This window comes from Azolla caroliniana, unplaced genomic scaffold (genome assembly GCF_043228905.1).
Source record: "Azolla caroliniana isolate FFs.n. ecotype wild unplaced genomic scaffold, voAzoCaro1.0.p SCAF_4, whole genome shotgun sequence".
Taxonomy (NCBI): Eukaryota; Viridiplantae; Streptophyta; class Polypodiopsida; order Salviniales; family Salviniaceae; genus Azolla; species Azolla caroliniana.
This window is the reverse complement of record NW_028230439.1, coordinates 13,949,675-13,969,791: the sequence shown is the minus strand read 5'-3', so window position 1 is coordinate 13,969,791 and position 20,117 is coordinate 13,949,675. Positions and strand designations below refer to the sequence as shown.

The 20,117-nt window shown below is 41.8% G+C and overlaps 1 protein-coding gene across 1 annotated transcript; it reads left to right on the top strand.

The window, feature by feature from the left end:
- Positions 1–1,424: 1,424 nt before the first annotated feature.
- LOC147865113 (putative boron transporter 2) lies at positions 1,425–7,724 on the top strand. The gene is made up of 13 exons (XM_087317855.1): positions 1,425–1,898; positions 1,986–2,068; positions 2,198–2,390; positions 2,920–3,058; positions 3,252–3,417; positions 4,191–4,357; positions 4,493–4,666; positions 4,831–4,926; positions 5,024–5,161; positions 5,477–5,796; positions 5,901–6,171; positions 6,988–7,114; positions 7,593–7,724. Exons 1-13 carry the CDS (start codon positions 1,795–1,797, stop codon positions 7,613–7,615), a joined length of 2,001 nt encoding a protein of 666 aa, XP_087173981.1. The 5' UTR covers positions 1,425–1,794; the 3' UTR covers positions 7,616–7,724.
- Positions 7,725–20,117: the final 12,393 nt, after the last annotated feature.

Here is a 20,117-nt window from a genome sequence, read left to right as displayed (position 1 = left end):
TCAAAATACCGAGAAACCAAAAGCTATGGAGCATGCCTCTTACCCCTGTACATACATACATATTCAATATTATTATTGATCATACATACGTACATACATTGCATTCCTATACTATACTATACTATACTATACTATACATACATTGCCCCTTCTCTCTCTCTCTCTCTCTCTGTGTGTCTTCCTGCTAGCTGTCAGTCAGATCTCTCTTTGTTAATTTGTTTAGACTCATCACCGTCCATCTCTCTCTCTCTCTCTAACCTGTTTCACTAAACTTCAAACCCATCTATAGACTGACTATATCTATCTATCTATCTATATATATGTATGTATATACATACATACATATTATCAGTTATTATTCTCTCTTTCTCTCACATTATTATTATTAGTTATTTATTTATTACTCATATAAGTCCCTAATTACGGCCATCTTCTCATTTTGAACTCTCTTTCTTGCTGATTTAAATCTTCCTTATTTATTCTTTATCTTTCTTTCTATCACTCTGCGCACATTTACGGAGGAGCTCATTCTATTTATCTTATCTAATATTCTGCGTACATTTTTACGGAGGAGCTCATTCGTTATATAAAGTAGCTCCTAATTTTGCGCCAAATACTATCAATTATATGTAGTATACATCAAGCACCAGCAGCAGCTTAACAAACTTATCATCATCATCATCATCATCGTAACACAGAGAGATCTATACTAATACTATATATGTAAACTTTGAACCCCCCCTCCCTGCAGATTCAGAAAACTTGAATCCTTCATCTTACACACATTCCAAACAAGTTGCCATGTAGATTTCTGCTTCTTATTAAGTGGCTTTTACTACTGCATTCTTAATCAGCCATCGCAATAGCTCATTCAAACCAGAGAAAGCTTTCCATGTAAAGTGTTGAACTACTTGGAGTCATGACATGTTGCTTCTATTCTGAGTGATCTTTTAAAAACCTACAACTACGTCAATCATGTAAGGCTTTTCCAACACAGATCTCCCGGCCCTCTTTTGTTTTTTGATATCTTTATGTAGCCGACTTAACTTCGAACACGGCATATTACCACATGTGAATTAAAAGGCAAGTATATGGTTTTTCATTTCTTTTCATCTCTAGACTAATCTTTCTTAACATATGTATAAGCAATACACACATACGAATGAATGTACATACATACATACATACATACATACATACATACATACATACCCATACATACATACCCATACATACATACCTACCTACCTACACACATACCCATACATACATACCTATACACATACATACTTACATACATACATACATACACACATACACACATACATACTTACATACATACATACATACATACATACATACACACACACACACACACATTCAGGTTGTATGTTCTCATCTGCCATTTTCACATGTATATTCAGGTTGTTTGAGTACTGCAATGACAGATCGGTGTAGTATGTGCCCAAGCAAACAAAGCATTGGTCGCTCACAATTTTGTCAAAATATATAAATACAGAACATAACCATTCATAACAGCATTTTTGGATTGTCATTGTAATGAAATAGAAGATGTAAAAATACTAGATCAGTGAATTTGTTTGGATCCGGAATACTTAAAGAGAAATTCTATGATAACTTGAAAGCAAAATAAAACCTCGGCTTCCACATAGTATCTCATCTTATTTCATAGAAAAATAAACATTCCCCTTCCCTGGGGAGCTCAGACACATATACATACATATACATATACATATACACACAATTCTTTGGTTATCGAAAGCATTTAGAACTATGGAAGAGTCATTTATGCCACTCCGCGGCATTATCAATGACATGAAAGGGCGACTGAAGTGCTACAAGGAGGATTGGATTGGTGGATTCAATTCGGGTTACAGGTTCTTTTTGTCTTTATACAGTTCCTGAGTATTTTTAGGTTTCATTAGATACATAATGTTTTAAAATATGCTATTTTGTGTGAGTAGGATCTTTGCACCCACAACATATATATTTTTCGCATCAGCCATACCAGTTATTTCTTTTGGAGAACAGCTTGATCGAGACACAAGTAAGCATATTTGTGCCTATCACATCACAATTGTAATTTTGATTGTAATCGAATTTTCTACAGCAAACATCATGCTCCGATATATGGTTTTTTTGTATAGTTAAGGAATGATGTGTTTTGCTTGATTAGATGGACTCCTCACAGCCGTACAAACATTGGCATCGACATCATTGTGTGGAATTTTACACTCAATTTTCGGTGGCCAACCGTTGCTTATTCTTGGCGTAGCAGAGCCAACGGTTATCATGTATACATTTATGTATAACTTTGTGAAAGATCGGAGCGAGATTGGACCAAAACTTTTCCTGGCTTGGACCGGATGGTAAGGAAGCATTTATATGTTGCTTGAGTTACTTGAATTGAAAATATGACTTGATTTGTTCTTCTTCAAATGAACGGCAAAAATGTTTACCCATTTTCATTCCATTTACTGAGAATAGTTGTCAATTGAATGCTGTGTGTCACTACTAGTAGCATATGTTTTGAATAAAATGTCTCTGGATAGCATGGTTAAGACAAGAACCCACAGAAACCCTACATTTTGATTTCCTAAATGTCTCAACTAGTCCGAATTTCAGGGTCATAATAGCTTGAAATTCTGTATTTCTGCAATCCTCATGATATCTTATATTTAGGTCGAGTTGTGAAGTTATCCTTAAGCATGGTATATTTAACCTCAAAAGTCATAAAATTCAAGTGTGTTCTGTTGTCCCTTTTTTTATATCTTTCATATTTTGAATATAGTTTATGTATATATTAAACAGTTACATGAAATTCTACAATCAATTGCAAACATTTTGCTCTTCTCTTTTCCATGATATATCGATATATATGTTCATTACTATTTGCAGGGTTTGTGTGTGGACATCCTTTCTTCTTCTTGTGATGGCGGTGTTTGGGGCATGCTCAATCATCAATAGGTTTACCCGCGTAGCTGGGGAACTTTTTGGTTTGCTGATTGCAATGCTCTTCATGCAGCAAGCCATAAAGGTGACGATTTTTTAATATGTCATCTTAACTTGTTTGAACTTTGATTGCTTTCTGAAACTTCGTTTCATAGACCAATTGTTCACTTCAATGACGACTTTAACAATTCCTTATCGCGTTCAAAACCTTGTTTTGTATTCCTTTTAATTGTTTTGCACTTACAAACTAACTTCAATTCCTCATTATGTTCTCCAAGGGTGTTGTCGAAGAATTCCGGATTCCCGCTCGTCAAGACCCAACCCTTGTACAATTCCAGCCATCATGGCGCTTTGGGAATGGCATGTTTGCTCTTCTTCTGTCATTTGGTCTTTTGTTGACGGGATTAAAGAGCAGAAAGGCGCGTTCATGGCGATATGGAGCAGGCATGTTCAGTGATACTTTTGAAAGATTTATTCAAAGTTCTTAGGGAATTTATTTGTCCATTTATTAAAATTTTTTATCGTGGTCTTGATCGATAGTATCAGCAAACATAGCCAAAGTGTTGTTGTGCAGCCATGAGTGTGTATATGATGCTTGTTTGTAAGATATCCGTCTTTTCTATGCAACCCAAGATATGAGAGTGCACTTTTTTATTGTGTGACAAAGTGTAAGAAAGAAAGACAAGTCATTACGTGCAAAGCACAAGACTATCCACTGCCCTTCATCTTATTATATCTCAACAACCAAAGAAAGACATGCTTATATTATATATATATGCACATAAACAAAAACCCATTCATTTTCTTTGTGGCGTGGATTTCAAATCTCCATGAAAGATATCCTCGTCATTTATACAGCCAAAAAGTTTGAAGCACCGCCCCTTCTCTTTTAACATTTGAAACATAAAAGAAAAGCCATTCCATTTATATGCATATAAACAAAGTGTGGTTTATTTCTTCGAAATATCCATATTGCTCCAAAGTATTATGTCAAGCCTAATGTGATATTCTTTTCTGTTTGGCATATAAAATCAAGGATGGGTTTCTGTATCTATTTATTTTCGTTTGTTTGGACATTATTAATATTCAATAATCCCCAAAATGTGCTTGCCTCTCTGAACAATAGAAGACTTATCTCATTGAAACCGATATTAGAGAAAAAGCTGCACACATGCATGCCCATTTACTAATTCAGAATATCTACTTCGTGTGTGCAGGTTGGTTGCGTGCATTGATAGCAGATTATGGAGTGCCCATATTGGTTATTATCTGGACTGGGGTCTCGTATTCAGCTGTTGGGCATGTCCCACCTGATATCCCAAGGCGACTCTTCAGCCCCAACCCTTGGTCTCCTGTTGCAACAAGAAACTGGACAGTGATAACGGTAAGTATATAGTAAGTCCATCAACTTCAACTTGGCGGCACACACATGTATGCCCCATATAAATTATATATATATATTGTTTTTGTATAGGTTATTCTCAAATTTTTTCCTTTGGGTGGTTTATTCTTGTTTCAGGAAATGCTTGATGTCCCAATATTGTTCATATTCCTTGCCCTCATTCCTGCAACCATGATAGCTGTGCTTTATTACTTTGACCACAGTGTTGCCTCTCAACTTGCCCAACAGAAAGAGTTTAATTTGCGGAAGCCTTCGTCTTACCATTATGATCTTCTTCTTTTAGCAGCACTGGTCCAAACCTCCCTTCACATTTAAATTTTCAAAAATTTAATCCCTATACACATCATGTAACAAGTGTGCAAAAACGAAAAGGCTACTACTAACTGTCTATGTCTATCTCTAAGTATGTCTTTCACAACTGGAAAGGCTTATTTTTAAATGATTAATGTCAACAGGTTATGGTTTGTGGCTTGCTTGGAATCCCACCTTCAAATGGTGTTATACCTCAATCTCCAATGCATACAAAGAGCTTGGCGACGCTAAAAAATGAGGTCGTTAACATTTATTTATAGTGGAAACAAATGGATTTCCTCCCTGAAATCAAATTGATAATGGATTTATCTAAAGGGAAACAATACGTCATTGCAGTTGGTGAGAAGCAAGCTGATAAAAACAGCAAAGGAAAGCATCCAGAGAAACTCTTCTCTTGGACAGCTATATGGAGAAATGCAAGAAGCTTTCAAACAGATGCACACCCCTTTAGTCTATCAACCAGCATCAAGCTTGGTATGATACCATTTGTATATTTGTATCAATATGCATACTTGTATGCATACCCATACCCATACGCATACGCATACGCATACGCATACCTGTACCTGTACACTTACACATATACATATAGATGCATATATATTTTATTTAGCGGAATATGGTGTGTCTGGTATTACCACCATATATTGATCTATATAGCGTGTATGATATGTTTCCCTTGGTTGTTTCAGCATGTCAAAGAATCTTATCTCAAATGTTGTATCATTGAGTATTACAAGTCCGATGTGAAAGTTGGCAATTTATAAATAAAACTCTTTATTTATGCAGGCACTTAGAGAGCTGAAGAGCAGCACACTACAATTAGCTACCAGTAGTGGAACGGTGGATCCTTCTGTTGACGAGACGATATTCGATCCTGAGAAGGATGTTGACGACCTTCTTCCTATTGAAGTCAAGGAACAACGTTTGAGCAATCTATTACAGTCGTTGATGGTTGGAGGCTGTGTGGGAATGATGCCTGTCATTAAAAAGATTCCATCTTCTGTTCTTTGGGGTTACTTTGCTTTCATGGCCATCGAGAGTCTACCTGGAAACCAGTTTTGGGAAAGACTTTTGCTACTCTTTACATCCCCGAGTCGTAGATATAAGTAAGTCTTTTATTTTCATCTGCCAATGGGTTGTTCCTTTGGACTTGTTTGATATTTTCTTGTGTTAATTGTGGCATTTTCTATCTGTGAAACACTTGTCACAGAGTTCTGGAAACAACCCATGCATCGTTTATCGAAACGGTTCCATTCAAGACAATCATGATTTTCACACTTCTTCAACTGGTCTATTTGCTATCATGTTTTGGCATCACATGGATACCTGTGGCAGGGCTGCTATTTCCCCTGTTGATTATGCTTCTAGTCCCCGTTCGACAATATCTTCTCCCAAGGTTCTTCAAAGGACAGCATCTTCAGGAACTAGATGCAGCTGAATATGATGAAGCTCCTGCTTTATCATTTGACATGGCATTGAGGGTATGTATATAACAAAGATTTCTTTCCTTACAAGCAATTCATGTCTCCATGGATTCAGCATGTTTTCTCTTATTTCCACTTCATTGATTGAAATCCCCACCTTCATCATGGATTGGGTATGTGGGCATTGTCTTTTCTTCTTATTTTCAGTTATTTGATTGAAATCCTCAGTTTCTCCTGGATTGGGCATGTGGGCATTTTCTTTTATTCTTATTTTCAGTTAATCGATTGAAATCTTCACTTTCTCCCTGGATTGGGCATGAGGGTGTGTGCCACTTATTTTAACCACGATTTTGGCATGTGGATAATGCACAATTTTAGTTCATGCACTGAAATCGATTGGGCGTGTGGGTATTACTCAATTTTATTTTGCTCATTGAAATCCTCACTCCATCGATTGGGCATTTTTGAGACGAATTCATTATTTTCAGTTTATTCATTAAAATCATCATTTTCTATCCATGATTAGATTAAGGTTTGTGGGTATTCAGGATTTTCCTTTAATTCATTGAAATCTGCTGCTGATCTCCATGGATTTGACATGTGGGTATTATATGGTTCTTATTTCCAGTTCATTTAATAAAGTTCTCATGCTCTCCATGGATTTGAAATGTGGGTCTAAGCTTAATCCTGAGAAACCTCTATGGATTTGGCATTTGGGTATTTTGCTTAATGTTTGGATAATTCCATGAAATCCTTAGATCTCCATATACATTTTGGCTTGTGGATATTTATTTTTTCTTGATTTCACCTAATTCACTGAAATAATCATTGAGTCTAAGGAGGACATCCCATCTTGTTATGATGGAATCACAGGAAGCCGAACAACATGGTTTGGTGAAGGCACCAAGTCACATTGATGAAAATGAGGTCTTCAATGAGATCTTCACCCCAAGTCGTGGTGAAATCAAGCACAGGAGGAGCCCTCATGTTTCTTCGTCTAGTGAGTTAATCTAGTTATATATTATAACTCATTATTAAGGAACCAATTTCAAATATGTATATCACTCATCTTAATGAATTGTTTTTTGAAAGCAAGCCTCGTAGTTTGAAATATGGCACTCCCTGCTATTACGATTATTTGTTATTGAAAGCAAGACTCGTGGTTTGAGAAATACCACGACATGTCCTTTGTCTTAAATTATATAACTGAGCAATAGACATGTCTTAGGTATCACGGAATGGTATCAAAAAGTGCCCCTCGTTTTGAGTAATAGCAGTAGCACCCCTCCTAGTTGTACGAGAGACATTTGGACAGAGATAAAAAAAAGAAAACTAGTTTTTCTTTGAAGTAGTGAAGATAGCAAGGGTTGTATTATTATCTTGTTTTAATAACAAATGTCGATTTACGAGAAAAAAGAAGTAGTTTTTCTTCTGTTGTAAGTTGTAACCTTAATAACCACCGCTTGTAATGATTGCAGGTTCTCCGATGCCCCAAGGATGATTATTTTGTAAAGCTATTATACCATTCGGTGAACCTACTTATGTTCATTTTTTCAAGACAATAATAAGTATGGAAGTTCGAGTTATAAATATAACTAATTATATTTTTATTTTGATGTGCAAAACTTTTTAGTGGAATTCCACTCTAAATTCAGATCCATTATATCCAAAGATTATGATTTTCATTTCGGTTCTATACAGATTGCGCCATTCATAAAGACGATGAACCAAAATTACAGAAATCTCATTTTCGCTCTCTTGATATTCTTGTAAAGGGTTCTCCATTTGTCGCTAATTTGATGTTTCTTGCTAGTGTGTGCCTTCATAGTTGTAAGATAGTTTTGAGGTAAGCAAGATCATTGTATGCATTCTAATTGAAAGTTTAAAAGTGATGCATTATATGTAAATGAATCGAGTTGTGCATTAAGCTATATGTATACAATTTTAGTTGTAAAAACCTTGTGAAAATTAAACATAATAGGGGTATAAAGTATGTCGAAATATTAGGTAACATGTGGATGTAGATAAGGATGGCAACTTGATAAAAGGTTAATAGCTCATATCATTGCTCTTCTATTACCAATTCAAGTCTTCAACAAGAGTCTAATCATGGTTTCTAACCAAGGTAAGATTACTTGTCATGATGAGATATATGAAATTTGACCTCACCTACGACAATAATCAATATATATTCAAATATCTCACTTGAACCACAAAGATGACAATCTTGATCTTAGAATACATAGACAATGCACAACAAAATATGACAATACCATCATGTTAATTCTTATATATTCATGATTGTATTTGCCAAAACCTACATCTTATAATCCTCACTATGCATCATCAATCACAGTGGCTCACATTGTTGTGGTTCAAAACAAAAAGTAATAGTAGGGTGAGGAAGGGAAATAAGAAAATATTTCTATGGTAGATGAGAAGAACAAGAGTTAGAAGGTTATGCCGAAGATGTTGCAAAGAAATTGGAGGATGTTGTGAAAGTTTAAAAGGGAGATGCATGCTAAATGCGGGAATGCTATTTTTATTTGCATGAGAAGTTTGAGGAGCCTATATAAGGGGCATGCAAGCTCATTGTTGGGAATCAACTTTTGTACACTAGCCAAAAGCTAATAGTACTAGAGGCAAGGGGAATTAGTACTAAAGATAGAGGAGAAAAAGTGTGTGAGAATCACGAGAGAGGGGGAGAGAAAGAGAGAGAGATAGAGAGAGAGAGAGTGATGACAATAGGAAGTATATTATATTATATGAAGAAAGATACAAGAACAACTACGACGCTTAAGTCTGATGTTGAACCGAATTGGTTCTTAATAATGCCATGTGCCTCTATTTATAGTATTGCCAGGAGTACTCTTGAAGTTTCTAGAATGTTCTAGAGTAATTTGGAATATCCATGAATTTCCTATAGTGAAATAATAAATGAAAATAATATCTTTCGTATTACAATGTATGGTTTAATGATAAGGGTTCAACCCTTGTAACACAAGATCATGGGTTCAAATCCTTTTGGAGCCATATCATGACACTATCCCCCTTTTGAAACGACGAGTGTTACGAGTCGTCTTTGATTGAGGACCTGGTTTGTTTGGATATTGACAACGGAAGTCTTCAAGAAGAGCTTGAGCATTCGCCAAATTCGTCACTGGTTCCCAAGTACGCTCGTTTGGACTATATCTTAGCCCATCGACTAAATAATAGAGCTTATTGCGAACCATCTGGGAATCGAGGATGGCAACAACCTCATACTCAGGTCCATCTTCAAGTTCGATGGGGGTGGAGGTGATGAAATACGATCTAGGATAGTGTGTCCTAATAAGGTTCTAGAATAGAACTATGAAATACCAGATGTATCCGTAGTTGCGGAGGTAGATCAAGGCACAAAATGACATCATTAATTTTTCCGTTAATACGGAAAGGGCCTAACCGTTGATAATCCAGTTTGTCACACGGTCGAGTAGTCTTGATGTGTCGTCGTAATAGCCATACTCAATCTCCAATATCAAAAGAAAATGGAATCTGATGACGATCCACATAATCCTTTTGTGTTTGTTGGGTACGATGTAGATGGATAGATAGTTCTGCCTAAATTCGTCGTAGCCGCTCCAAATGATCCTCTGCACTAGGATTTGTGGGTAACTCAAGAGTTTCTAACACACACCAACGAGGATTATAACCGGTATAACGGAGAATGGTGTAACCCTAGTAGAGGAGTGGATAAAATTATTATAAGCAAATTTAGCAAAGTGTAGAATATCTACCCAATCATCTTGTTGATAACTTAGGAAGCACCGAAAATAATGTTCCAACATTTGATTGGTACGTTCTGCTTGTCCATTTGTTTGAGGATGATAGCCGGAGAAGAGATTGCAAGTGACCTTGAGCATTTTGAAGAGATGCTTCCAAAATTTAGAGACGAATTGAGGTCCACGATCACTGATGATACTATCGGGAAGACCATGATGCCGAAATAATACAGGGCACGAAATGTGCCATCTTAGTATATTGATCTACCACTATTAAGATTGCATTGAAACCCCTCGAATTCGGAAGATCTGTGATAAAATCGAGAGAAATAGATTGCCATGGTTTGCTTGGGATTGGTAATGGCTCCAACAAACCATATGGATGATGTCTTGACATCTTCGCTCTACAACATGTATCACATGTCCAAACATAGTCTTCGACAAATCTTCACATACGGGGCCACCAAAATGATCGTTGTACTAAATCCAATGTTTTAGTACTACCAAAATGTCCGACTGTATATGTGTCATGACAATTTTGTACTATTCAAAGGCGGCACAAACCATTGGGAACATACAATAGTTTCTTAAAGAAGAGTAATCCATTATGACATTCAAATTGTTGATAATCTATACCTGGTTGTTGTGATTGTGAACAAGATGCTCGAGAAGAATCGATTTGATCTAGAATAGCTTGAGCGAAGACATCTGTCTTCAAATCTTCACGTATGGTATCGATAATGCAGGAACCCAATGGAGTGTCAAAGACCCACGTTGGTTGAAGTCTTGTCGGTCCCAGGATTACTTGCTTTTGATTGTTGAAGGCCGGATCGCCGGGATGAGGAGCTAGATACGAGTGTCGTGATAATGCATCCGCCTTACCCTATTACTTGCTTGGTTGATATGTAATCTTAAAATCAAAATGAGTGAGGAATTGGGCCCACCGACCTTGTCGTCTATTTAACACGCAAGCATTTTGAAAGTAGGCAAGATTCTTGTGATCATTCTTGTGATCACTGATGAGGAGATCCTTCTAAAAAATGCCTCCATTGTGCAAAAGAGTCCACTATTGCTAATAGCTCCTTGTCATGTATCTCATAGTTGATTTCAGCTGCATCAAATTTGCGTGAGTGAAACGCCAAGGGATGTAGCTTCTCATCGTCGCCTTGTTGTGATAAAATACTACCTAGGGCGAAATCTAACGCGTTTGTGTCCAAGATAAATGGTTTTTGCGGATCAACATGAGCTAAAACAGGAGCCGATGTAAATGCTTTCTTGAGACCCTCAAAAGCCGTGTTCGATTCCTTAGACCAAACAAACGATTGACCCTTCTTTGTAAGTTTTGTGAGCGACAAAATAAGCTTTGAGTAGTCTTGTATAAACTTGCGATAGAAGTTTGCGAATCCTAGAAAGCATTGCACATCTCGCAACCAATGTGGAGTCTGCCACTCTAGCACAGTTTGGACTTTAGCCGGATCCATAGAGATGCCTTCCGAGGAATGACATAGCGGATTGTTGAGAGACAAGCTCAACATCGGCTGGTTCGGCTGAAGAAGCCGAGGACTGGATCGGTTGGGACCAATCGGCTAGGCCGAGTGCGTACACCGGGAGGTCGTTAGGAAAGATATTCCGTGAGGAATATATTTGGGAGTTAGTGTAGAAGCTCTTAATGAGCATTGAAGTATTGTTAGTACTTCGGTCAGTCCTTCTAGGACTTGTATAAAAGTGCTCACTGAAGCACGTCTTATGTACAAACTGAGTATTATTGTTGAATATAGTTTTGTATCTTCTCTCTCACTCTCTTTGTCTCTCCCGCGTATACCGTTTAAGCTCAAGCTCTCCATTGAACCTGAGCTTCCTTCTATTCAGTCTTCATACTTGCTTCCGCACGCTACTTTTTACATGGTATCAGAGCGCGAGGGTTGAGAACCTCTCTGCAGCCGACACAGCTTGACGAAGAAGAACGAGAAGAACGATGGATAGAGGCATGGCGAGCTCGCTTCCAACAGAGAAGCTCGACAGAACCAACTACGTGTCTTGGTCCTACAAGATGCACCAGTACCTGCTTGGGCATGGCTACTGGAGTTATGTCGAAGGAGCTAATGACGCGGCACCCGAATCGACACACAGAGACTTCCCATCATGTGAGCAATCGGCGAGGAGGGTATTATACTGCTTCGCGTCGTGTGTGGGCGAACAACTATTGAGCTATGTTCGGGATGCAAAGACGCCGAAGGGTGCGTGGGAAAATTTGAAGAAGATTTTCGCCGCGAGCACCACAGCTAGGAAGCTTCAGCTCCGACAGGAGTTGAGCAACCTACGACAACGCGACTTGTCGGTGGCGGACTATACCTCGAAGATCAAGGATATCTGCGACTCCCTCGTCTCCATAGAGGTGAACATCGAGGAGAGCGAGATGGTCCAGATCTGTCTCGAAGGTTTGGCGTCGAAGTTCGGAGCGTTCCGAACGGCTGTGTGTACCCAGGAGAATACGCCGTCCTTTTTCGACTTACAGTCGATGCTCCTGGTAGAGGAGAATCACGCGGGTGCGTCTACAAGCACGCACGCCGACAGGAGAATGCTGTACATGGAGGGAGATAGGCCCCGTGGACGTGGAGGACGAGGCGAGTCGGGGCGCAATGAAGGCGACCGACGGGATCAAGGAAGAAGGCACCAAAGTGATGCCGACAGCAACTCCGAACCCTCCGGAAACAGGGGGAGTCGAAGCGATGAGAACCGGCAAGGGAAGTCCATCGCGGAGTGCTGGTACTGTGGCAAGAAAGGCCATAGGGAAAGTGAGTGCTGGAAGAAGCGCGCCGATTCGGAGAGAACTGGTTCCGGGAACGGCTCCAGACATACCGACAAGGGAAATCGGCAGCGATTGCACTACGCCAAAGACTCCGAGAGAGCTGGTGAAGGGTCTGCCTTCGTGACGAGACACGAAGCAAACTCAATGAAACAGAGCACCCCGAGATCGGACGAGGTGTGGTACGTAGACTTTGGCGCGTCAAACCACATGACGAGCCATAAGGAGTGGTTCTCGTACCTTGAAAAACCGATACAACCTGGAGTAGTCGCAACAGGAGACGACACTTCGCATCCGATCGCGAATGTCGAAGAAGTTCCCCTTAGCCACGTCGGGTAGAAAGGGAAACTCATGAATGTGCTGCACGTCCCGACAATCACGAAAAACTTGGTCTCGGTCGGACAGATCGTCGACCAAGGGATGGAGGTTCGGTTTACACACCTCGGGTGCTTCATTAAGGAAGAAGGCCGTGTGATTGCGCAAGGGCGTAGAGACGGGAGGATGTTCATCCTCGATTCCACTGACGGCGGCACCGCACTGTTCACAAAGGGACAAAAAGTCGAGTCGGACATCGACTTGTGGCACAAGCGGATAGGCCACGTCAATTACCAGCGGCTTCAAGATCTGCAATCGAAACAGGTAGTGTTCGGATTGCCCAAGTTTAGTGGCCGAAAGGCACAAATTTGTGAATCCTGCCAGCTCGGGAAGCAACACCGACTTCCTTTCCCCAACGAGTGAAACCGGAGCCGGAACAAGCTTGACCTTATACACTCGGATGTGTGGGGGCTGGCACAAAACGTTAGTCTTGGCGGGAGCCGATATTTCGTCTCCTTCATCGACGACCACACGCGGCACATGTGGATCTACCTCATTGAGAGGAAGAGCGAAGTCTTCGACTGTTTCTGGGACCTCAAAAGGTTCGTGGAAGCCGAAACGGGACGAAAGATCAAGTGCTTGCGGTCAGATGGCGGGAAAGAGTACTTTTTCGGTCAATTCAACGGTTACCTACAACAAATGGGAATTCGCCGCGAATTCAGTTGTAGATACACGCCGGAGTAGAACGGCGTGGCCGAGAGAAAGAATCAGTCGATTGTGGAAGCGGCACGGGCAATGCTGGAGGAGAAGAGCTTGCCCAAGTTCTATTGGGCCGAGGCAGTAAGGACCGCGGTATACATTTAGAACCGGATCGGAGACAAAGTGTCGGCGCACGAGCTATATTTCAGAACGAAGCCGAACTTGCGACACTTGAGGGTGTTCGGTAGCATTGCGTATGTGCATGTACCGAAGGAGAAAAGGAGGAAGCTGGACGCAAAGGCCGAGAAATGCATCTTGGTCGGTTACTCGGACGAGCAGAAGGGTTATAAGTGTTATAACCCTCTCACCAAACAAGCGCATGTCAGCCGCGATGTTGTGTTTGACGAGTCCGCGTCCTGGTACCTGCCCCCGACTACGAACCTCGACTCCCATCCGAGCTCTGACGATGAGGTCAGTGAGGCCGAGATGCCTCTGAATGAGCCCGAAATCGAGACCCGCGAAGAGAGTCCGATTTCACTCCGGTTAAGTGGACCGATTGGACGATTGAGTCGGTACGACCAGTCCGATCAAGAGCCGGCGAGTAGTGGAGACTCGGACGTGCATTCTCCGCGCAGGAAGCCGAGGAGACGGCTTACGCGCAAAGAGAAAGGGAATAAGAAGGTGTCGGCTTCCGGCACGGAAAGGAACGAGTCAGACCGACGCGAGTCCGACTCCGAGGGAACCGGTGACGGGTCTTTAAAGGTGAAGGTTGTGTTGACTGAGAAGGCCTTGACATCGGCTAATGAGAGATTACGCCGATCTACCCGCCAGAAGAATCCTGTTTTGCGGTTTGGATACAACGAGTACATGGCGCATCATTATGCGTACATGACCCGTGTAGCGGAAGTGCATGAGCCAGAGAGCTACGCAGAAGCGGCGAAGGACGCGAATTGGCGCGCCGCGATGGAGGAAGAGATGCACGCATTGGCGGAAAACGAGACCTGGGACCTGGTTGACGCACCAAGAGGTGTGAAGCCGATCGGGTGTAGGTGGGTGTACAAGGTCAAGTACAACACCGATGGCTCGGTCAACCGGTACAAGGCTCGGCTAGTGGCAAAAGGCTACGCGCAGAAACACGGCATCGACTACGATGAGACGTTTGCGCCGGTTGCGAAAATGACGACCGTCCGTGTTTTGCTCGCAGTAGCCGCGGCCAAGGGGTGGCACTTACATCAGATGGTTGTAAAGAATGCGTTCCTGCAAGGTGACCTTGAGGAATAGGTGTACATGGTACAACCCCCCGGATTTCACTCTAGAAACGAACTCCTCGGCAGTATGCCGACTGAAGAAGTCCCTTTACAGACTGAAGCAAGCCCCGCGTGTCCGATCGTTCGACATGAAGGATCTGGGGGACCTTCATTACTTCCTCGGGGTATGAAGTGATCCGTACCCCAGAAGGCATATTGATCAGCCAACGTCATTACGTGCTGAGTATGCTCTTCAAATTCGGGATGGCCGACTGTAAGTCCGTCTTGACTCCTCTGGACAGAACCGTCAAGCTTCGTCCCGATACGGGAAAGGTATGCGACCCGACGAGGTTCCGACAAATTGTCGGAAGCCTCATATACTTGACCATCACCCGACCCGACCTCAGTTATCCGGTCGGGGTGATCAGTCAGTTTATGGCGCGACCTACCTCACTTCGGTATGTCAATGGCACTAAGGACCGAGGACTGCTATCTCGGACCGGTGCAGCCGCGCAGTTAGTCGGTTACACTGATGCTGATTGGGCTGGCAATGCCGTTGATAACCGATCCACGTCCGGATACGCGTTCTCCCTCAGGAGTGCCGCGATCGCGTGGAGCAGTAAGAAGCAGCCGACAGTTGCACTGTCGAGCACCGAAGCGGAGTATCGAGGAGCGGCTGTCGCGACATGCGAAGCCATATGGTTGAAGCGGCTACTTAAGGACCTGCAAGAGGAGGTGTCCGATCCGACGACGATCTACTGCGACAACCTCTGCAACATCCAGCTCGCGAAAAACCCTGTTTTCCACGCACGGACCAAGCACATTGAGGTGCACTAGACCATTTCGTCCGTGAGCGTGTCCTTTCCGGTGAAGTCGAACTTCAGTACGTTCCGACGGATCGGTAGGCTGCCGACATCTTCACCAAGCCTCTTGGTCTGGACAAGTTGCGGAAATTCTCAGGTGCGCTCGGGTTGCGTCACCTTGAAGTGCCGAGCTTGAGGGGGAGAACAGTCCCGAACGATCAAGCAAGGCAGTAGGAAAGGAGCGGAGACCGCGACACCGAGTTGGTTGACAAGTTCAACTTCGGATCGGCTGAAGAAGCCGAGGGTGGACCATCGGAGAAGTCCGGAAGCATACAGAAGGGGAGCAACCGAAGGAAAGAGCCGAAGCCAACCACGCATGGGGGAGATGACGCCAACGAGGGCGAGAAGACAGAAGACGAGTTGGAGACGACCAACTCGGACGAGAGCAAAAACCGATCGGAGGTAGCCGAGTCGGTTCGGATGTTTGATTCAGACACGTTGAATCAACCGAGGCCCAAGCGGAAGAAAAGGTAGCAGAAGAAGCGTCAACACTGCAACAACAAAAGAGCTGATGAGGGCCACATGAGCAGACAAGCCGACCGGAAGGGTCGAAGCGTGCAGAGTCGAACAGGTCAAGGAGCGAGAGCGAGGCGTGAAGCCAGGAGGAACCGGAGTTGTGAGCCCGAGGATCCCGAAGAGCCTCGAGTTGAGCTTGAGGGGGAGTGTTGAGAGACAAGCTCAACATCGGCCGGTTCGGCTGAAGAAGCCGAGGACTGGATCGGTTGGGACCAATCGGCTAGGCCGAGTGCGTACACCGGGAGGTCGTTAGGAAAGATATTCCATGAGGAATATATTTGGGAATTAGTGTAGGAGCTCTTAATGAGCATTGAAGTACTGTCAGTACTTTGGTCAGTCCTTCTAGGACTTGTATAATAGTGCTCACTGAAGCACGTCTTATGTACAGACTGAGTATTATTGTTGAATATAGTTTTGTATCTTCTCTCTCACTCTCTCTCTGTCTCTCCCGCGTATAGCGTGTAAGCTCAAGCTCTCCATTGAACCTAAGTTTCCTTCCTTATGTTCAGTCTTCATACTTGCTTCCACACGCTACTTTTTACACGGACAAATTCCACTTGCTTACTGTCATAATTACACTTTTCCAGCTTTGTATAAAGACCATGTTCTCGTAGTCGTCTTAGTACTAATAGTACATGAGAATCATGCTCCTCCCGTGTCTTTGAATAAACTAGTAGATCATCCAAGAAGATGATCAAACAAATGTCCAAAAGATCTCGGAATATTTCATTTGCCATGTGTTGGAAGATTGCCGGCGCATTGGTGAGGCCGAATGGCATAATCGTATACTCGAAGTGCCCATATCGAATACGGAAAGTTGTCTTCCATTCTTCTCCCGGTCGAATCCGTACAAGGTTATATGCTCCTCGTAAGTCAATTTTTGTGAAAACTTTGCGCCATTAATCCTTTCTAAAAGACTTGAGATTAGGGGAAGTGCATACCTATTCTTGATGGTGACCTTATTCAAGCAACAGTAATCCACGACTAGACGAAGTGAGCCATCTTTTTTCTTGATGAAGAAAATAGGTGCGCTAGCTAGAGATTTCGAATGTCAAAAGAACCCGTTTGCCAAATTTTCCTCTATGTAGGCTCAAAGAACTTCAAGCTCGGTTGGTGACAAGTTGTAGATCGGTCCCCACGGTGGCTCTATTCCTAGTTGTAAAAAATCAATGGGACAATCATACGGTCGATGGTGAGGAAGAGTACTAGATTTTACCTTATCAAAAACGTCAGAGTAATGATGATACTTCTTTGGAAGTTGAATTGTTGACTCCTCCTTAGTGGTGTTGGAAGGTTTCACTAATGCTGTGAATAGAAACATTGATTCCTTGCGTCCTTCCTCACGCAATTGATGTAACGAAATTGTTAAAATCTTGTGAGTAGATTCTCGAGATTGTCGATACCTGATTTCTCTTGTTCTCCAATCTATGTTCGGATTGTGTAATTCGAACCATGGTAACCCCAAAACAATTGGATGCTCTAGACTACTAATTATATTAAATGATACCACACATGCCTAATTATGTATAAAACTAACCCCCGTTGAGGGTCCATCTGGGCATTTCTATGATCAAATAACTGGAATATATCAAACTACCAAACTACTTTGTTTGGGAAAGAAAATCTAGAAATATAATGATTCGGATTGAACTTTTAGGACAACACTAATAAGCTCTGATTCTTCTATAATATTTCCCGAAGCAATGGGGCGACCATCAATGACTACTACAAAAGCTGGGCAAAGGAGTTTTCTTAGGGATATTTGATGAGCTTGGGCGAAATTCTTATCCACGAAGCAAGAATTGGCTCAAGAATCTAGGAGTACTAAGATATATATTGGAGGGTTACTTTTAGTACTAATTGTTACTTGAGCTAGGAAGACATTGCTAGCTTGCTTAGAGGGAATGGAACCACTAATAGGCTGCACAGATCTAGGGCTATCCAACCAAATGGCTCCTATTTTGGTTGGACATAGTCGTTTAACTCTTCTTCTAGTTGACTAAGGACTTCGAATTTGTTTGATAGGCTTCGGCTATTAGGACTATCAGACACTCCTAATGGAAAAGACTCAGCTTTAGTACTATTAGTACTAGCGGCTATTTGATTTACCTGTCTTCTTGGGCTATGCGGACAGTTCATTGCAATATGCCCCAGTCCACCCCAATAAAGACATAGTTGATTTGTTCGGCGTCACTGCTTTTCCTCTTCCGATAATGGTCCGTGATGACGTGTGGTGTCAATTTCAATCAGAGTTGGAGTATTTGCTAGAGACGCATTATATGACTCCCTTGCAAAAGGTTTTGCTACAACTGAGGCATATGTGGGCGCCGACCTTGTTCTTGGCATTTGTAACTGCGTTTTGAACGTCGTTCGAAAAGTCTGTTATTGCAACATACCTCTCGCTTGATTGCCTCTGTGAATGACTTTGGTTCTTTCAGGAAAGTCAGTAGTAAATCTTTGATATCATTTCGTAGGCCATATTGAAACTGGTCCATCAATGCTAGGTCATCCCAGGGAATATTGGCGACGAGTAGAGGGAAATTGGCAACATAAGCGGAGGCTGGAGGATGACCTTGCTGCAATCTTCAGATTTTATTGATTGCCGTCCTAATTCTATTGGTCTCCCCGAAACAAGCTTTAAACTCGCTAATAAACTCCTCAAAATTATTTAACAATGGAGATCCTTGTTCTAACAAAGGAGCGAACCATGCCAAAGCTGTGCCACTAAGCAACGTGCCTATTAGTCCCACTCATGATGCGTCGGTGGGATATCGGGAAGGATGCATTTGAATCACAAAGACGTACTTGATTAAGGAATCCACTGAATTTGAATCACGTTCCATTGAATTTTGTAGGAAGACCAATCTTGGGTTCTTTCTGAATTCCTTGAGTACTTGGTCCTTGTTGTAATGACACAATGGTTGCTTCAAGTTGTTGCACACATAACGCCAACTCTCCATGTTGTTGTTGCGTTTGCTGCTTCTCTAGAGAGATTTGTTGAAGTTCCCCCAACAACTGTAGATTTTCTTGTTCTAGCGCTACAAACTTTTCTTTCAAGCACTATAGCTCTGAGAAGACAGATTGGTATTCTTGAGCGCTAATAGTTGCCTTAGTATTGGGGGAAGAAAGGATAAGAAGATTTGTATGAAGGGAATGATGGATATGAAGATGGGAAATTCGGTTCAAACTGTTAGGGATAGTACTAGAGGCAAGTAGAATTAGTACTAAAGATAGACGAGAAGATGAAAGACAGATATGTGTGGAAACGTATGTGCGGATCTGTCGGTTGTGCTAAGCAAACAACAAAGAAAGGAGGGCAAGAAGATATAGACACATGTTAGATACACAGATGAAGCTTTAATGGAAGCTCTCTTTATTTTTGTTCTCTCTCTCTCTCTCTCTCTCTCTCTCTCTATCTTTCTTAGAGACTCTGTACAAGAATGATCAAGTGAACTTTTTTCTTTAGAACGTTGGGTTATTGCTTATAAACTAAGCCCCAACTATATGGATGAGCTCACACTAGGATACCAAGTGGAAGGAGTCTGCCTTTTATGCCAACAAACTCCCCCGTAAAAGGATTACTTTTTCCTACATGTAGATGTGTTTGAGGAGTCTGCCTTTTATTGCTTATAAACTAAGCCCTAACTATATGGACGAGCTCACACTAGGATACCAAGTGGAAGGAGTCTGCCTTTTATGCTAACAAACTCCCCCGTAAAAGGATTACTTTTTCCTACATGTAGATGTGTTTGAGGTTGTCTCCCCCGTAAACCTAGATTACTCTCACCAATGGCAA

What these genes read in the sequence shown, in the direction of transcription:
- LOC147865113 (XM_087317855.1), top strand. Translation starts at nt 1,795, where the DNA reads ATGGAAGAGTCATTTATGCCACTCCGCGGCATTATCAATGACATGAAA. An exon ending in ACAGCTTGATCGAGACACAA is followed by an intron (nt 2,069 to 2,197) that starts GTAAGCATATTT and finishes TTGCTTGATTAG; the next exon opens with ATGGACTCCTCACAGCCGTA. An exon ending in TCCCCGAGTCGTAGATATAA is followed by an intron (nt 5,797 to 5,900) that starts GTAAGTCTTTTA and finishes CACTTGTCACAG; the next exon opens with AGTTCTGGAAACAACCCATG.